Source organism: Cololabis saira, chromosome 17 (assembly GCF_033807715.1).
Source record: "Cololabis saira isolate AMF1-May2022 chromosome 17, fColSai1.1, whole genome shotgun sequence".
Taxonomy (NCBI): Eukaryota; Metazoa; Chordata; class Actinopteri; order Beloniformes; family Belonidae; genus Cololabis; species Cololabis saira.
In genome coordinates, this window is record NC_084603.1 from 20,844,959 (window position 1) to 20,865,015 (window position 20,057).

A 20,057-nucleotide genomic window follows, 5' to 3' on the forward strand; every position below is an offset into this window, starting at 1 on the left:
CTGTAATAGTGCAACAATCGGATAACATTTTAGGCACCGGTACATAAGTCAACAAAACTGAAGTTTCTTCAGGAGTCCACGAATAAATCGTGGAAAATAAAATATATATGTGTGTGTATATATATATATATATACACACATATATATTTTATATATATATATATATATACACACACACACACACACACACGATTTATTGGTTAAAAAAGAAAAAGAATAAATGCACCCCATGCTTCTGTCTCAGTAGCACTCGTGTGTCTCTGTATTCAGATGAACGTTGTCACCTGCTCAGTGTGTACATGGATACCACATGTTCTGATTAAACACTGCTCTACGGGGCCTTTCCGTCTTTACTTTAGTTATTCTAATCCAGGCAGAAGCTCTGTATGTGGAACAAATGATAATTTAATACTGTTGCCACTTTTCCTTGGTTAAACAGGGTTCCACCCACTGAGAGTTCGGTGGTCTCTGTGCTAGCTGGGCTGGATAATCACTCTCCGGGAGAGTCAGGTGTGATGGGCACCCAGTACAACCAGCAGATGTGAACGGCTGATGGCTTTACATTTCTTCTGTTTAATCTCTTTATCCTCTAGTTCTCACTTTCTCTCTCTTGCTCCCCGTGTCTTGAGTGAAAAAATGACAAACCAAATCAGATAAAAGAGCTGAGTGTTTTATTTAACATGAGCTTCAGCGGCACACTCTGAGGCTCTTTTTTCCGTCCGTTGGCCGTGCCAGCTTTTCCTCTGCTGGGTGGCAAATGATAAGCAGTCACCTAACCTGCGGTGCCTGGTGTGCGGCCTGGTGACAAACAGCTCGTCTCAGTTCAGTTCACGCCTGCAGCCCTGAGCTAGGATATTAATTCTCAACACCCCCCTCCTCCCTCAATACTCGCACTAACCATTGAACACACATTTGATAATGAATTACACTAAAAGTTTGGATGGGGAATTGAAGCTTTTTGGCCCTGCATATAGTCTTTACTCCTTCACAACTGAATGCAAACTTTGATTGCTGCTTTTCTGTTTATTTCGTGTAAGCAGGTATACATTAGTTTAAGAGAGCAAAATCATATGTTTAAGTGCTGTAGCTGAATATTTTGCCCTTCAGTGTATAACATTTATTTCTGCAGACTTTTCACTGATAACAGACAAAGGAAGTTTTGCTTTGAGCATGAACTCAAGGAAAGGAGAAAAAACTTCTCTCTATACCAGCCTTTCAAAACAATAGCTCTGGCAGCAAATGCACACCAAAGTTCCTCTGTGTGCGTTTAAAACTGAAATGCTCACTTGAGAGTAGCCTGTTTTTGCTATATCTGGAAGCATCACTCAGAGGATTGTTGTACGTTCTTAACAGTTCATTTCTATGGTTGATGGGGTCTGTAGACGCGGTATCAGCGGTGGAGCACAGACAGATGTTGGAGAACTCTATACCATCTCCCCTCTCTCTGAGATGTGTTTGCAGGGGAAAAAGGTCCCCATGGACCCTGAGTTTATCTTCCATCTCCATCATCAGGGCCTCTGATTTGACAGGCTCCCTTTTCCTGAGCGTTGCCTCGTCTCCAGGACAATAAGCAACACCATGTCTGATTAGTTTCAGAGTTCAGTGGTCTTGAACACAGCATTTGTATCGGTTGCTGTTGCACTGTAACCCCTGTGTGTTTGACAACAGTTGCTGAGGCGTTAGGAAAACAGACGTCTACAGTACTATATGCAGGAAGTCCCAAATACAGTGCAAACAGACTTGACCTGGCTATCTTATGAAGACAAGTAGGGTTCATTTGAACTAGCTGCCTGAAATCTCCACAAGTTACTTATGGAGACTGCCATACTGACTGGAGTATGTTTTCTTCAGAATTATCATACTCTCAATTGATTTTATTTTAGAATATGTTAGATGTGACTCTCACAAGGTTCTGTAATAGTGTCTCTTGGTTTGCTTTGGTGGAAATTCAAGTTTTGCTATAATTTTCCCCCTTCTAATTTTCCCACATGGAGTATAATAAATGCCTCTTTTCCAGGATTATATCCTCTGCAAAGTAACTGAACTATGGAAAGCTCCTGTACCTTTACGGGCTTTTCCCGAAGTACATGTTGTAATCATGTTATAACTAATTGAAAAGAAGAACAATGCACCAGGGATTTGACATCAATTCTTAAATATGACTTACGGGGGCCATGACATAGTTTGGAGTCCATCCAATTAAATGCAAAAGCCACTCATTCAAATATTTTAGTTTTTGTCAGATATCCCTCTTTTTTTTCTTTTTTTATGAGATCATATGTTTTAAAACATAAATTGTCAACATGGCATCGCTACCACTAGAAGTGACATTAATCCGTGATGTTTTCCCTTTTAAAACCACATTTAGAGCTGTCAAAGACAGAAGGAGAAGAGATTCTGCAAATATGCTACAAAGCAATCAGCCGGTGGCCTTGATTTACTTGTATTAGGTATCAGAGCTGTCAGTAAGTGTGTTTACATTATAACTTAAGCAAGGCTATAGTAATAGCTAAACTAGTCCATTTAATTGGACAATTGTCCTTGTCCCAGCATACAAGAACAGGAGGGGAATCAATTTATTGAGTGAAGTATGTATGTCTCCACTACAATAGGTGGCGATATTCCTCCTTTCATCTTGTTAGTATTGAGCGTTCATCTGGTTAACCTATTACGTCACGACCAAAACAATTGGCAAACAATTTAGCCTGCAACCACATGAATCAGCTTGATGGCACCACAGATTTCACTATGCACGTCACCGTTTTACAAATACCCCTATCCCTTGTAGTAACTTGCCTTTATTATCAGTTTATTTTACTGTGTTCTGTCTTTTTTTTGGAGGAAACAGCTGGGGCTCAAAAAGTAAAGTGGTCCTCTACTTTTGAAAAATGGTGGTTCAATCCCATCACTGCCACTTGTCATTGCCTCTCATCCTTGGGCAAGAATTGAAATGCATTTATCATATACTCATCAGTGTGTGGTCGCTCTGCCTACAGTATCTACACCAAACCACCAGTACCTACACCACATACGTTGTTTCTCTGATTGGTTGTTTACCTGGCCAATGGCATCCAGCGCTGGTTTCATCTGCATTCGTTGGTACTGCCCGCTAGAAATCAGAGTCGAATCCAGAGGACCAAGACTAATACTTTGTATCAAATGGGAAAAATAAGCAGGGTGGCTGGCCAGGGTACATTTAAAAACCAAATTACTTTAAAATCCAATAAAAATTTGCAGTTGAAAAAAAATAAGGCGAGTAAAGACAATAAAAAAAATAATGTAATTTGAAGTGCTTTGTAGAACCCAGATCAGGTAAAGATGCGATGTTATTGTGTTTCTCTAGGGCAGGAAGGAGTGCAGTCAGTAAGTCAGTCTCACCCAAAGTGGAAGGACTTTAACTCCCGAGTGAGTTGTCTGGGTGTAGTAGTCTGGGAATGTCATTCTAAAATGTCAGTGGGACTTACATGCTTCTTAAAACTTTGGTTTAATAAGGATAAACACAATCACCTGTAAACATACTGAGAGTTGCATCTCCACCTCAAAAAGAACAGACTTTATCTTAACGAGGAATCGCAACACAATTCTGCCATAAAACGCCAATGATGGGGGAGGCAGCTAATGAGGATATCTTGGTGTCGGGAAAGAGTCATCTCGGGCCCCAGCAAACAGAACGCTGTGCAGCATGGCAGGGAGAGACCAGAGACAGAGCTCACATTGATTGCATAGTTTCAAGAGGCAGGGTCTGATGAAATGAAAACTGCCTAGACTCATCAGCCAAATTAGATCAAAGTGTGGAGTTTTGAACTGTCTGTAAGCCGATTGTTATTTGTGAGAGTGATTTTTGTTATGAGAAAGCAGCCGTGAGATTATGTTGTTTGTTTTCCCAAAACCTTGGGGAAATTTTTTATGCATTTGAGCTTGATTGATCAGGCGCGATGTGTTGTTGCAACATTTCACTGGTGTATGTTTCCGCTTAGTTGAATGAATTACTGCTAGATGCAGATGAGATTATTATTATAAGCTATGTAAATGAACAAATCAAGTGTTAAAGAGTTCTTTCCTATTCAGTATTCATATATGAATTTTGTTCTTGAGTTCCTGCAAAGTAGGAAGTTAATATATAATGACAAGTGCACTTCTTGTAATGTTCCACATCCGTTGGGGTCCCCTTGATAATGATTTGGACTCCCATCTGTGTTTTTTGTGACACCCTGTGGTATTATTTATTTGTGCAAATAACAAATCTAAAGTCTTCCACTGTGATAGATTTTTTTTTTACTTCATTTCTTGTGTACAGCATTTTCCTATTCGTTACATGGACATTAAAAACATACCCATCCTCCATAAGTGCGTGTGTGTGACTGACATTAATGTATGTACAGTATGTGTGGCATTGTATGTCTGCATCCTATCAAGTTCTTTTTCTTTTCTTTTTTTTCCCCACCTGCCAGACTCTCACCCATCATATCCGCCTTCCATGTGTGTAAAGCGGGAGCCCCATGAGGCATCCTTTGCCCCCTTCACCCCCTCCTCTGTTGGGGACTCTGCTCTAGCTGACGTCTTGCCCCACCAGTCCAGCCTCTCTGTAGATGCCTCCACTCCCAGCTACCTTGCCCATGCCCACGGCCCCTGCTACAGCCAGTATGCCAGCCAGCCTTTAATAGCAGGTACAACTTTACCCATAAGGCCCCATAGCCAGAAAAAGAGCCAATCAATCGCATTCTGTTCACCTGATTTAAGATTGTGTTCTTTTTTTATATATATATATTTGCTACCTCTGTGCTTTTTTGTGTCACGGTTGTGTAAACAGGAGCTACACTGACTTGTGATCATGAAAAGAAATTTCCACCATTCTTTTCTGCACATATGACCCCTTGCTTGTCTCCCGGGTTAACAATAGATCCACAAGTCCTTACAGCCTCGTGACAGGCTCAAGTCTGAGGGGGAGGCAGGTCTGTGGGTCTGATACTGCAGTTTGCAGTATCAGTGTTTGGTGAGAGCGAACGCCCCAGCTCTCAGTCCTCGAGGCCCCCCTATCCAGTCAGGGCTGATCCTGTCCGTGTTAATTAAAGGTCTGAATGTGGAACACAGAGCAGAAAGAGCTCTCAATGGCCGAATGCTCCCGTCAGTTTTTTTTTTTGCTTAGGATATATCACTAATATGTTAGTGCCGTCTGGTGGTAGATGTGAACTACCCTAAGTGATAAACAGGTGACCTCCCACTGGTGTGACGCTCCTTTCACACACTGCATGCTGTGTTTAGCTCTAGGCTGCTACAGTACCTTAGAGAATAAGCATCTTATAATATGGATGTCAGGAAGCAACTTTTTGACCCGTGCTGCAGCATTTTACATATTTGTAGCAATTATTTAGCATTTTGAGCTATGTAACACAGACAGTGAAGCTTCTTTATATTTCCTGTGACTTTGTGCACCACTTTATTTTGACATTTGTCAAAGCTTAGGTGTGAATGTATGTGTGCGAAATATTCAAATTTTAAACAGATTAAAAGGATCCATTAGACATTCCCAATAAAATGTTTAATAATAAAATAATACGACAACGCTGTTATTCTGAGAACACATTGATGCACCACGAAATGAAAAACCATGTCTTAAATGTTTTTTTGTATGAAACAAATTAACAAGAGCAATTGCATTTGGAAGAAATCTTTTTACCCATATTACATTTTCTTCATCAGAACTAATACACTTTAATTATAGGACCTGGTGTATTGGAAAAATGTTGATATTGAGCTTACAGTATCAGTAAAATGTTCACTGAATCTGTAGATGGAATACAATTTCAGCTCAAATCAACTGAGGCTTGAGAAAAACAATTTTTGTTCCCTCATTTTTGTGCTTTGCTTGGTTTGCAATAGACACAAAAAGTCAACACATAACGCAGAGTGCACTGATTTGAAACCAGAGTGTGTGTAGACTAAAGTAGAAATAAAGCATAGATATCAGATATTTGGGATTTGAGCATCCTGGTAATACAGTGCACTCTCCTCTCCCCGCAGGTCGAGATATGGCCAGCACCACCTTACCTGGCTACCCTCCTCATGTTCCCCCCACAGGACAAGGCAGCTACCCCACCTCCACGCTTGCTGGAATGGTTCCTGGTGAGTGATGCTACTCCCGTTATACCATGCCCTTGATCTTGGTGGTTGCAGTTTTTGTTTTTTTTCTTTTTTACATAATTCCATTCCAGGTAATCTTCAAGAACTTGAGGTGACTAAACAATACAGTTGCAGTGCAAGAAAAAGCAGATAAATATAAAATCACACACTGAATATAGTGACAGTGAAAAAGCCTTAAACTGATCAAAAGAGATTGATGCAACATTCTAGCTTTGTGATACTGCGGGTTGTGTGCAGTTAGCATTTGTGGATGAGAACATTAGACGAACTCAATAGACGATCACCACAATCAGAGGCCATGAGATAGGACAGTTCCTCTCAGTTACACTCCAGCTCCCAGCCCTCATTACCTTCGCCATGTCCACACAGTTCACTCTCACCAGCCCCGTCGATAAACACTGCTTTTGCTCCACTCTTCGCGTCCCCGGACACCCAGGGCTGCAGAGCGTATCTCTTTCCCCTCTACTTAACCTGCAGTTCAGGTTCACGGCAAACAGTTAAGGGTCAAAACACAGAGGCGTGGAGGGCCTGTAAATATTTAAATTACTATCTCTCTCAGGGATGAGCTCATGTTACGCAGCCGTCAGTGAGGATGCCATAAGTGCCGGCATGTGCAGATCTATCCTTCAAATAAATGAAAACTCAGAGATTCGGCTGCGAGATTCCTTTTTTATTTTATTTTTATTTTTATTTTTAGGAGTGCTTATGGACATACAAACCCAATTCAAACACGCACACAAAAACACAAATACCTTTTTAATCCAAGAGGTGTGAGTTTTTTCATCTGCTGGTGAATGACTTAGATTTAGTGACCGGCCCCAAACGCCATTAAAGCAAAGACCATTCTTCAGCAGCTTTATATAAAATCCAGCCTTTATAGTCTCATAAAAGAAAGAAACCTGTGGACCCGCAGCATCACTCTCAGATACCCCTCACTCTCCCTTCTTTTCCACCACCACCGGTGTGGGTCAATGAGACAAAAAGAGATTATTAGGGAGATTTGAAGCAAAGTATTGTTGCTTAAAGACCGACTAAAAAAAGCACCACTTAAAGAGCAAAGGAAATCCTTAATATTAACAGGGAGGGGAGCCACTAAAACCATCTGTGGATTCTGTGGATAGAAGTGGTATGAAGACCTCAGAAATATTGTTGTGTAGTGCAGTATAATTTGATTTAAAATGATAATAATAATGATTATGCTATAAAAAATATCAGATGTATTTCTTGTTCACTAATGACTGCTCTTTCATATCTGTGTTTCTAGGCGGGGACTTTTCTGGAAACCCTTACTCTCACCCACAGTACACAACTTACAACGAAGCTTGGCGGTTTAGTAATCCAGCATTACTAAGTAAGTACATTAAACTGCACAAATGTCCTTGATGTGACCTTTACATGATGTTTGACCTCGTGGTTTCCAACGGCCCGTTCTTCTGTTAACTTTCAGGTTCCCCTTATTATTATAGTGCCGCATCCCGTGGCTCCGCACCTCCCACTGCTGCCACTGCCTACGACCGCCACTAGTTATCCCGGAGACCAGCTCAAACTGCAGGGCCAGAGCTTCGGCCTCCACCTTGTCCCTGTCTGAGAAACACTGAGGTCACATGGAAAGAGGAGAGAGAGGGGGGTTCGCAAATGGAACCCCGTCATCTTACGGGATGTGGAGGAAGGATGGGCGAGGTCGCCGCCGGTTCACGCAGCGTCAGCGTTACACACTTTGGGTCAGAGGGGCCCGTGGGCATTCAGAGCTCACCTGTCACACCCACACTCTCTCACAGGCCCGAACATTTCCCGAATGACTTTAAGAGATTATATAAATATATATTATAAAATATAAATTGAAGAAAAACAGTGTGAAGAATACCATGTGGAAAATGTTGTGGGTTTTTAATTATGTTACTTTGTTGCTGTTGTTGTTGTTGTTATTTTATTCATGGATCCTCACATTCCTTTATGTAATGAACTGCAGTATTTTTCTGCTCTAAAGAGAGAAGCCCAGGGGAGACGACAATGGTCCCATAGCTTGCTTAAGGTAGCAACTCGAATCATTGTTGCAGGCCTGCTTCAGACACTTAATGAGATGAGGGCTCCACACTGTAAAACAGGCTTTTTCTGGTGCTTTGACTACGTCTTCTGTTCCCAATTGTCATGTCCCACCAGAACTCTCCGATAAACACAGCTCGCCCTGCAACGTTAACCCACCCTGCAGACCAATGGCAGCATCACACTCCCTTTGGCAAACAATCAGATGTAAAAATGTAAATCATTGCCCAAAGTATTAAAAATGTGGTGACCATGAATTCAGAAGGGCCTTGCCAGAATTTAAAATACTTTAATTTATTTTTTTTCTGTCGCATTTTTTTTTTTTTTTTTTTTTATGCAAACAAAGTTATCAAAGATCTTTACAGAGTCACTGTCACATTTCGCCCATTTTTCTGTCAAGTCCCGTTTTGCACTAACACCTCAGCTTTTTACTTTCTTTATTTGATTTGGTACATCCACTCAAAATTCACTTTGGTTTAAAACACTATAATTGTGTCTAACTGGTGTAAAAACACAACAAGAACAAACAGATGCTCATGCTGTAAGCTGTAGCTTCTCAGCTACACCTTGAACAAGACCCTTTCAATCTAGTACTGCTTCATTCAGATACTTAGTCATGCCACTAGATGCCTACACAGTTTAGAAAGCTATATTTCCAGTTGTGTAAACCAACTGCAAAACAGCTCCAACAATTGCCTTACAAAGCTTCTTTGTCGACATAAATCCATACCCTGTTCATGAATTGCCTTGAAAAGCACGTATTCACCTCCCTCCATGAGGTCGCATTCCACTCTCCACAGAGCTGAGAGAATACTGATTCATTTTGCATTTTGGGAAATATTTTGTGAATGTACTCTTAACTACATTTGCCAAAGACTTAGTTTGATATTTTTATTTACAGTATATGTATGCATAATTAAAGCAGTATTATCTCTTAAATAAGTCAAGACTGAACATATATGTCGGGACTTCTCAGCAGGTGAACAACATGATGCATATGACTGTGATGATAAAAAAAAAGGTGAATATCGGTGATTCAATATTCCAACAACTGCAACAAAGTGCTGCTTTATAGAATGATTTCTGTATAATGTGAAGACAATTCTTCTCTGTAAATATAATGTCATACACACACAGACACACACACACAATGTTGCAGTATCATAATAATATACTGGCTCCCTTTGTAGATATACATTCTGAAAAAAACAAGCATTATATTTGTGTCTTAATGTAATGTTGTGCTCTGAGGAAAGACACAACTGCTGTATAACCTATGGCTACGTCAATAGCAGGTTTCAGATGCTAACATCACATAGGTTGTCTTTGTCATTTTGTTTTTATTTTTACAATATTGTCATGCTGATGTGTTATGTCACTATGCAATGAGTTTGATGGCTTTCTGTATCATATTTTGTTGTTGGGCTCAGAATAACCAATCCCCACAGACAACAGCATAAAGGTTAAAAAAGAAAAAAAAAAAGAATCCAAAAGATTTCTGGTGTGATTTTTTTTTTTTTTTCCACTTTTGCTCCACAAATTTCCTTGATCGGCGATCAAACTAAAGTCCTCAGTAACAATTAAAGACATTGTCCTGTTTGCTATTTGTAGATGTTGTGATCATTAACCAGATGACAGTGATCTGTGCTTCCATGTACAGAAACACATTACTGGCACCTTCCCTCCCTCCCTCCCTCCACTTTGCTACCCGTACCAGTGTTTATCATAAGGGTAAAAAGGTTGTTTTCCCTTACTCTACACAAGCTAACCCATCATCAAGTACCAGGGTCATATGTCATCGGTGAGGGCACCAAAAACACAGAAAAAACAGACCGTGGTCTTGCTCTCCCGGAGGAGCTATCCTCTACGAATCGCACTTGGGATTTGCCCGTTTCCGTCTACTTGCAGCTGGACATATCTGAAAATGAAACACGGCGCGGCACAGAGTGCGAGCAGCCAGGCAAAGTCTATGCTTTAGGAAGTGGAGCACCTCTGCTGGACTGGGTCTTCTAGCGTTGTAAAGATGATACAGGAGATGTGTTGCGGACATAAAAAGGATTTCTGAAGAAAATCTATAAGGAAAGCCTTGTGGCCTCAATCATTGTTCTGTTTCAGTTCTGTTCCAATTCTTTTTGTGCACATGAGAAATAAATTCTTTTATATGTCTGTCATTGACTTGGTGCCCGCTCATTATTAACCCCTCGAGAAAATGATTCAGAGTTCAAGGTTGCAGGAGAGCATTTCTGCTGAGGGTGTATTGATGTCGGATTTTATGAACAGTTAGTACTATACACGACATTTACAGCTTTGAAATATCAAATACATGAAGGCTGCATATTAATCAGTTTGTCTATTTTTGTGTCTGGGTACATGAGGAAATTATTTAAATTATGGCTGCCTTTTAATTAACCCTGGACTATGATTTAAAAAAATAAATAAATAAATAAAACTATTGCATTTTATTGACATGTGTGTGGCTTCATGTGTGTGTAAGACTGATAGAAGAGAGTTAAACAAAGAAGTAGGACAGTTGGGGAGGCAGGAGAGCGTTGCCTCAGCTTCATACTCCCAGTATATTTAATGATGCATTGGCTTCATCCTGCTATGCCACACTTCTGCTGCCTCACTTTCCCCGTGCACTCCCTGCTCTGAAACACACAAATCCAAGCCAGTTGTAATTCAATTTCTCTGCTTCCTCTGCCTATTGTTTATTTCATAGATCCCCTGTGAAGCATCAAAAGCTTCTGTTTCTGTCAGCCCCTAACTGTCCTATGTGTTTGTCATTCAGGCCTTGTTAAAAGATAGAAAAAAAGAAGAAGAAGAACAAGAAGAAGAAGAAAATCACACATACACACACGCACACTCCCTTTTCTCCCAGCTGAGAATTCCCAGTGGTAAAATTATTCCATTTAGATGGGAACTTTTTTTGTCACTACCCTGTCTAAATTGGCATATCTGTCTCTCTCGTAGAAACCAATAAACTGTGAACCCGGATGCATCTGTCAGTCAAGCTCATCTTTACTTTAGCGGGCCAGATGACAACAACAGGAGAAGAGACGCACACACCAGCAGAACGTGGCCCGCTGATTGGCTCTCATCAGTTAGGCATTACGAAAAGCACCTGTCATCCTCTGGGCTTCTCAAACCCTCATGGAGAGGCCCCTGCCATGGGGGCCAGGGGCCACGTGCAAGATTTACTCAAACACTTCACCCTCATTGTCAGCCTGGCTTGGCGATGCCCCTCCGCTTGGCCTCTTTGGTGTGATTCATGTCTGTCATTGATAATATATACAGCAAAATAAGACAATTTTAAGGCACTGGTAGGTGGACACAGTCTGGAGAAAACCCTTGCAGATTTAAAGCTTCCTGTGTCAGACTGCTGGATTAAAGTAAATCATTTTTAGACTTTCAAAAGTTTCAAAGCACATGGTAGTTTCTGTTTTACTAATGTGAAATGTGAAACTTCACTTTATGATTTATTTTTTGTGTTGTTAAAAGAAACTACTCATCTAAGACACAAAGTGCTACTTCGCAAAAAAAAAAGCAGTTTTGTTGGGCTTTGAACTCATCATTGGTCAAACAAACATGGACCAGTTCTGGAAGACCCCGCCAAATCCAGTCCGATTTTACTTCTCAGATTTACTTTGTGACTTGTCAAGAATCAAAACAACTGGGATGTCATGGCATTATGTTTTATAAAAGCGAGTCACCTGAGCTACATTTTGTGTGTCACTGCTGAGCATTTTAATGCTCTGGGTGTATCATTTTACCATGATAAAACGACACACGAATGGTTATCGTAATACAGTATACAAGCCAGGATGTCTTCTCTGGACAGAACAAGGCGTATCATTACATGAAAAGAAAAAAACAAAAAGTGCATGGTAATGTGACATGATTTGTTGTATTATTCATACATGTTCATGAGACAAGACAGGACTAAATTACTTGACACTGCACAATCTAGCTGCACCAAGATACACTACAGTAACCATTACATTGTATAATGTGAGACGATGTAATGCAAAGCTTCTGCTTGAAATAAACATTGAACGGAAGCAGATGTTGAAACCTAAATATTATATTTAACGCTTAATAAGTCTAGACTTCTCAAAATGTAAAAAAATCAACTGAAACTGAATAAGCTCTGTATTGTTGTATTCGATACCTGAGCACAGATCCTTCCACTAGTGGTTGTCTCGACAATCACCACAAGAATAAAGTGTAAACATTTAGATCTTAGTGTTCAACCATCACTCATTGCATAAACAGGCTGGATGAATCTGTTTATGTCATACTTGCGTGGTATTGTTCAGAGATAAGGAGCGGTGGTGGTCTAGCGATGACGTCCTGTCATCTGCCCACATGGGAGCCTGTCATCAGCCTCATCATGTGCCTGTCATAGTTGATGCAAGAGAGGGGAGAGGCCAACTCTGCCGTGTCAATCAACGAGCCCTCATTAGAAGCAGCTTTAATTAGTGGCTGCACGGGTGCAGTATTGTTCACAATGCTGCCTTCGTTAACTCTGTTAATCCCAAATGGATTGGTGTCGGGAAGACGAAGTACTACAGTAATCCAGTGTTGTATCAAGTAGCCACTCTGTGCTGTGACTCAAAGAGTTATGTGCTGTGTTATTTATATTTTCAAAGTGAATGTGACTGTATTACAGAAATAAAGTTTTGAAGTGACCCTGAAGAAGCAGATACTGTATGTGTTTACCATCCCTGTCCAAGGATGACTGGAGATGAAAATTGAAATAAAGGTTTGTGAAAATATCCATGTGAAAATAAATCACCACCTCCCACAAAGAAAATTTCAACGTGGCAGCGGAGCCAGAGAGTTCAGGGCTGGTCTCTGATGATCCTGATCCTGACAGAGCAATGATTATGAGGTTATTTTCCACTGTCGGCGGGTGAGACCATCCAGGCGACAAGAACATGACTTTGTGATGCTTGTAATGAGTGAGCATTGATTGACTCAACACAGCCTAAAGAGGTCTCCTCCATGTTCAAGCTCAAAGGATGCTCCGGCTCGGTGTGTATCCTGTGCTGCAGCATAGTTCTCAATTAGAATAATGAGCCCTCAAAGAGCTGTCTGCAGAAATGCAATTGCTGTGTTTCTCAACCCAGGCCTCATCTGCCAACTATATGCTATTATACCATTCCCATCCCTGTTAGATCAGTCAGCAGTGCAGAGCAATTTCCCTTCAGGAACTAAATTATCTTTTTGAATGGCCATTGTGTGACACATAGTGTAATTAAGCACTAAATATGCCTCGCTACCTGATTATGTCACCCTCCAAAAGAGCTGAGGAGCTCTGGGGTGAGGGCCTGTGTTGCTGTGTTTGTGTGTGCATATCAAGCAGCGAGGAGGGATTCTAGGTCGGGGAGGAAGTGTGTAGAGCCGCAACAAAAGGCTGATACGTGTAAAAATGGGGTAAGCGCTGACCTGCGTGCCCCCTTCAGGCTGAAAGAGTGTCCTCTGCCTGACAGAAGCTCAGACTGACTGGAGAGGGGGGTGATTTGTTTCAGTCCCAACTGCTTTGGTAAAACAGTTCAACAAGAGCATCGAGCCATCTGCAGCTACAAGAATGAGGGAAGAAGAAGAGACGAGGCAAAGAGAGGAGGAAGAAAACCGGGAGGCCACAACCACCAACCCCCACCACCTCTGACTGGCTCCCCACACCACTCCACACCCACCTCCCCCATCCTCACACACACACACACACACACAGATACACACCCTCCCCAACACCTCCAGCCCCCTCCCCTGCTCTCCACCCAGTCACTGTCAGGCCAAACACATGATGAATTGCCCTGTCAACAGAATTCATTCAGGGACCAATTAATTCAGCAGAAATGAACTAGAGCCATCAGTCGCAGAAAAACTCAGTGCAAAGAGAGCAAAGTAGCCCCACTTCAGAAAAGGAGGAAGTGAGGGAGGGAATGGTGGAGAGAGAGGGGTGAGAGTGTGGTGGAGACGAGAGGGCAAGCACAGGAGAGAGGGAGAGAGAGCGTGGTGGAAGTTAGTCTGACAGAAATTGGTCATTTAATGCTTTAGCGCACTGGAGACAGCCCCTGTCATAGACGAAGGCATGGCAGGGGCTCCCCTGGTATTTTATTTATTAATTATCCTATGCAGCGAGGGGCCTTTAACTGTCTCAGTCCAGCCCCATCAGCCCGACTCCCTGTCATTTTCTCTCCACAAACAGATCCTTTAACACCGTGCTCCAGGTTAATGGAGACAAAGCCAATATTCAACCAACCTTGCCTTTTCCCCCCCAAATGCAGTATTCATCTGTACCTTATTCAGGTAATTATGTCTCTGAATATGTCTCTAGGATGCTAATAAACCACTTTAGAGCTGCTGTGCAGAACACATCTGACCTTTTCAACTCAGTGCTTCCTGGTTGCTACACTTCCTGCGGGATGGCAGCAATTGTTGACACCTCACAAGGAACTGCGTATGACTGGGTATAGACACAATCCCACATACTTTAATGATGGTTGCATTCATTAGTTTGGGGGAATGAGGACAAATCCAACTTATTTCTTCATAACTGACAGCTGATGACATCATTCCATGTGAAACCGTCGTATAAAAACAAAGTGCAGTGCAAAGTAAAGTTGCCTGTCAGTGCAGAATTATACTTTAGATGTAGCGTCTCTGTTTCCTTAACACTCCTGATAATATTCAGAACAAGGGTGCTTGCCAGAAGCAGTTTTGTTGGTGGTGACAAATTAGCCCTGTGAAGGGCGATAACGCCAGCTAATTAAGGTGTCGTGTGATTTTGGGCTCCGGATCAAGAATGTGCTGATTCATCCCACGGGTGATTATCATGTCCATATGGTCAATGTACAGTGAGTTATGCTCAGAAACACTATCAGTCCGCCGCGGTGCGTTCACTGCCAAATGTTTGATCTTGTCTTTTGTGGTTGTGTTGCGTGGTGTTCATCACAACTCTGAATTATTTACTGCACCTTTTCTTTAAGCCCAGGATCCTCTAGTGGAAAACACGGGATGAGGGTCAGCTGGGAGGCTGCCACTCTTCTTTGACATCAGGAAGTGAAATTCAATGCTGTTTCCACTGTCGTTCATTGATGGGCTCGTGCACCTTGGATGCCCCCATTTTAGTGTTGCTCAGTTTTAAGGGTTTATCGCACCTCATGCTACATAGAAATGGCTTTGAGGCAGGTGTTTGAAGCTTTTACTGTATAATTCTGTACTAAACATTATTAACCATTACAATAAACCTACAGACATTTCCTATCATTAACTTAGGTTTCCTGACTAATGAGTCATTTCTCAGTTGACTATTATGACTATTAAACTCAATTCTTCGTCCTCCCTCTTGTGTCTCTCTCTTGTTCCTCTCCATTCGGTCCTTTACTGTAGTGCTAAGCACAGTGAAAACACACTTAGTAGATAGCAGTGGCATGAAGGCCAAGTGAACCTGACAAATGGAACAAAAAAAGCTAACAGAGAAGAAAGAGGTGCTTAGGCCAACTGTCACAGGTAAAGTGCTTTCCTGATTTCTGTTTACTCGCCGTGCTTGAAACTTGACTTGTTTTCCTGCAGCTTACTGAAGAGATTCTGCCTGTGAGTCAGCTGGTTGTCAGCTTGTCGCGCAAGCAAAGAGAAAAAACAACAACACTCATTTAGCGTCTAATTTAGGTTTGGGAAAAAGTTAGAAAGAACATTTTTTGAGGGAAAGGGCAATACAGTTGTCTAAATTATACTTTTTTTAGGCCAACGCAACCTCCCATGTTATACTATACACAGCGTTTACAGACGTACCATTCCTCGCTTATGGAGAAGGATACAGAAAGAAATTGCCTCAGAACAGAAAGGCGATGTGCAGTAGAATATAATTAAATAAATGAGACTAATTAGGAACATGAGAGCAGGTGCCAGGCTACGGGCTGACAGCGAAGACAGCAAGACAACATGCCGTCACAAAAAAAAAAAAAAGAAAAAAACACTGTCACAAACACACATGTGCGAGTGCACAAGCAAACGCAGACACGCACATTTGCACACATGTGCACACAAACACACAGCTGCAGTTATGAGGGTGGATCGTGACAGGCACGGGGACAAAACAACTTTCTGCATTTTGTCATGTGAAACCCCGCAGGAATACTCGTGACAGCAAGCAGAGACCCAAGCACCATGGGGGTCTCTTGCCTTTGTCTCAAATACGTTCCCTTTATTATTTTGTTCTGTAGCGGTAGAGGGAAGTTTCCACAAGCCAGAGATTTCTTCTGCCTAATTATTTCAGCACATACTCACGACTGCAAGCTCAGTAATTCGTGCACTACTTTTCCTCATCTAAGACCTCTCAAAATACTCCTCATTCTCCTCATTTCAACAGGGTATATCCACAAAGATTAATTAAAGTTTGATATCCTTGAAATCAATGGGAGCTGTTATAATTCCATGTGCAAACTGAAAGTTATCAAGTTATTTTAAAGAAAAAATAAGAAAAACTTTCAGGTTTCACTTTTTGTTCTTCATATAATTTAAAATTTTAGGTTTGAAGCAACCTGGAGACAACATCTTGAATACATGTCTGTTTCATTGTAAAATTTGACTAATAAATATGTGATTTAGAAAGTGGTTTAGAAAATGAACAATAAATACTGTGCACATTCCATCATTTTCAAGTGGAAACAAATCTACAGTTTTATTTTACCCTCTTTGTAGCCGGCTAAAATGCATTGAACACAATAATGACACTAAAACAAATGTCTTTACTTGCTTTGTTGGTTCTTAAGTTTAAAATTTGTAACTTAACCAAAAAAATTAATAAATAAACCAGTAGCTAGTTTGGAAAAGACTAAATATGTAATGAAAAGCACCTCTGACTTCAACTCAGTGGATCCCCTATAGTGCAAGATAGATAGCCCAAAATTGACCAGGTTTTTATTTTTTTTTTTAATATATATTTTCTTGTCCAGCTTCCCTCTCACCAACAAATGTAAATCTCCAAAAACACAACTTCCGTTGAAATCATTTTGAAATCTATTTATTTACCAAGAAAGAAGCTATCTTAGACGTGCAGAATGTAGTATAAATGTAAAGCACAGGATCTAAAGCCCAATCACTGAAAATAAATTAAATATTTCACAAAACGCTGATAATGATTACTGACAATTTTCATGGAACAGTTTTTTGACCATCTTTTTAACATTTTAACAGAAACTGGTGAAATCTCAGACACTTCTTTCGTCATGAACCAGATCTCTACAGTAAAGATTATTTCCAGAAAACGCACAACATAACAGCATTAAGAGAGTTACATGGTCTTGCAGCTAAGACTCTGAAGCAGACAGCTCAATATCTGGCCTTAGTGCAGCTTGTCAATGCAACCCCAAACTTGAGGCAGCGAGAGATAGGGGGGTAGGTGCCGGGAAGGCTTTTTAATTATCTGTGGTTGGGTCCGACTGTGCATCATCATTAGAGAGACTAAATAGCAGTGGTCACTGACTCAGGTAGTGGTAAACGGCACAATTAACAAGCTGAGGAGGGAGAACTGTATTCAATTTGAAAGCCTTCTCTCCTAATCCATCTCCAGTGATCAGCAGTGCTGCTGAGCTACGCCCTTTTACATTCAATTACATTAATCAGGTTATTACCCGGCAAAAAGTCAACATTTTAATCAAGAACTGGCAAAGTAGGGCTGGACGTTACACCTAAACATGAACTTGAAATATGGAAAGGTTTCGGGTGTTTTTGTTACGATGTCATCACATCTGTACAAACTTGAAATTATTTCATCTTCGAGTGGAAAGTTCATCAATTTGTAAAGTGCGTGTCAAGAATTCAGATTATTTTTTTAGTCACTCCATTCAGCTACAAATCCTCTTGACTACAATCCTTACTGATGTGTAAAACCACAGCAGCAAGGTTCACATTCCAACAATCATCCTGATAGTTACAATTTCCTTTGACAATCTCTTAATGGAAACTCTGTAAAAACTTTCTCTTAACCCATGCTTTCATTCGGATGGAAACAACCTTGTCTGGATGCATGCAGGGCTTTCCACTACGGCCGAGATGGAGGATTATTTTGTTCACAGCAAAAGAAAAAAAAAGCCAATTAATATGAATATGTGCTTACTTCAACCCTGGTTCAAGTTGACTTTGCTGACTGACTGCTGACTGAACACACAAAGTGAATCTAATTTAGTAGAATCTCTGGCTAAGCAGTAGTTTCTCACCCATTTTCTCCCACTAACAGGGAAGAAATCAATTCTCTAGCATCTATGTCATTCAAGAGATGCTTGTCTTGTTTTTATTTATTTATTTATTTTCTATTTTCCACACTTCTTTTTGCATTTTGGCTTGTTAGGAGTTCTGTGATGTTTGACCCAGAGATTGGGTTCTGATTAATGGAGGGAAATTCTTGTTGTCCACCCCATAATGAGATAAGACAGAGGTGAGAACAGCTCAATAGGAGAGATAACCACTCTTTGATCCAAACGGTCATGCAGAACCTCGACTCGCTGCATCGCCAGAAAGTGCACAGTTAAGCTCCTCGCTTTCAAACTCTCCTCTAAAACTTTAAAAGAAGGAACATGATGAGGCTGTTTCGTAAAATAAAATCTACAGCTAAACCAGTATAAAATGGTCTGTTATTAACGATATAGTTTGTAATGATAGCTAACTGCCTGGGCTTTGATCATGTTTCCAGTCCACAGCCTGCAGACTGTTGGAATATAATAATTGACTTCTTACACTCAGTTGCGCAGAAACACGAGCCAAACAATGCCATATCCACGCATATTTTCCAAATATTAAACTGTCTAGGTGCCATTTTTGAGTCTCCACTAACAAGACCCATCTCAGCTTAAGATGTCTTGTTAAATTGAGACCTTGTTCCCAAGTGGACTTAAATGTAAAACACATCTCTACCCTTGACAAGTAATGTTAATCCATTTAGTGTAACGAACTAACATGTCCCTAATTAAAATATGCCTTTTAATGATACACACTGACATCCTGGAAAACACTGTCACGCTTCCCTCCTTTAATACAGAGATATGCTAATTGTTTCAGTAACAGTGGTGCTCAAATCCCAAGGCCACCGCCACAACATCTTGAGGGAGTTAATGTGCTGGGCTTTTGAAACCTCTGTTGTTTTTTGTTGTTTTTTTTTTAAAAGAGAGAACGGGAAAAGGAAGCTCTTATAGTGTACCGTTTCATTCTAACAATTTTGCCCACAGGAACACGTGAGAGAGCTTTAGGCAGTGCCACTGTTGATTTACATTCATTTACAGACATTCAATTTACTTTTGGGGACCTCGGAGTCTCCCTTTGCACCTTTTTGGTCCAGGTGCTGGAGGGCAGAAACACAGTATCAAGCTTCAAACACATCCCATGGCAGCTTATTTAAAACAAATCAGGCCTATTCCTGAGTTGCTGCACCCTCAAGCCCAGGTGACAAAGCAATTAAAACTCTCTAATTCTGCGGCTCGGAAAAGAGCAGTAGGTAATTAACTATATATAATGCAGTCCCTTTGTTAACACTTGATTTTTCTCCAGCTTTGATTTGGTCCCGTGATGTATGAGGATGTTTGATGGGCAGTGAGACACAGGTTCACGTGGGTGGGGTTTGCAACCCTTTGTGTCAGGGACCCTGGATGAGAGTAGGGCGTCAGTTAATGGGCTCTCTCTGGACAGATGAGGTCCGTTTAGAGGTTAATTTAAAAATGAATGGAGGAAATAAAGAGAGAAAACGTGATAGAGACATAGATAGGGCTGTGCAGAGACCACACAGTTTACTGAAATAGCAACAACTGCCATCAGGCCTATATTTCTCTGTGAAGGTTATGCGTTAAAACGTGATCATTAAAAAAGCCACAGACCTA

At 41.0% G+C, this 20,057-nt stretch overlaps 1 protein-coding gene across 5 annotated transcripts in view; it reads left to right on the forward strand.

The window, feature by feature from the left end:
• Positions 1-10,539, forward strand: part of pax2a (paired box 2a) — a 30,580-nt gene extending 20,041 nt beyond the window's left edge. For 2 of the 5 annotated variants that reach the window (XM_061745398.1, XM_061745401.1), the window contains 3 exons: positions 6,022-6,123; positions 7,406-7,492; positions 7,589-10,539. In XM_061745398.1, coding sequence (XP_061601382.1) covers positions 6,022-6,123; positions 7,406-7,492; positions 7,589-7,665 — 266 coding nt within the window. In that variant the 3' untranslated portion in view covers positions 7,666-10,539. Of the gene's footprint in view, positions 1-4,451; positions 4,668-6,021; positions 6,124-7,405; positions 7,493-7,588 lie in introns of all 5 variants that reach the window. The other 3 variants (XM_061745397.1, XM_061745400.1, XM_061745396.1) reach the window with 2 other exon arrangements.
• Positions 10,540-20,057: the final 9,518 nt, after the last annotated feature.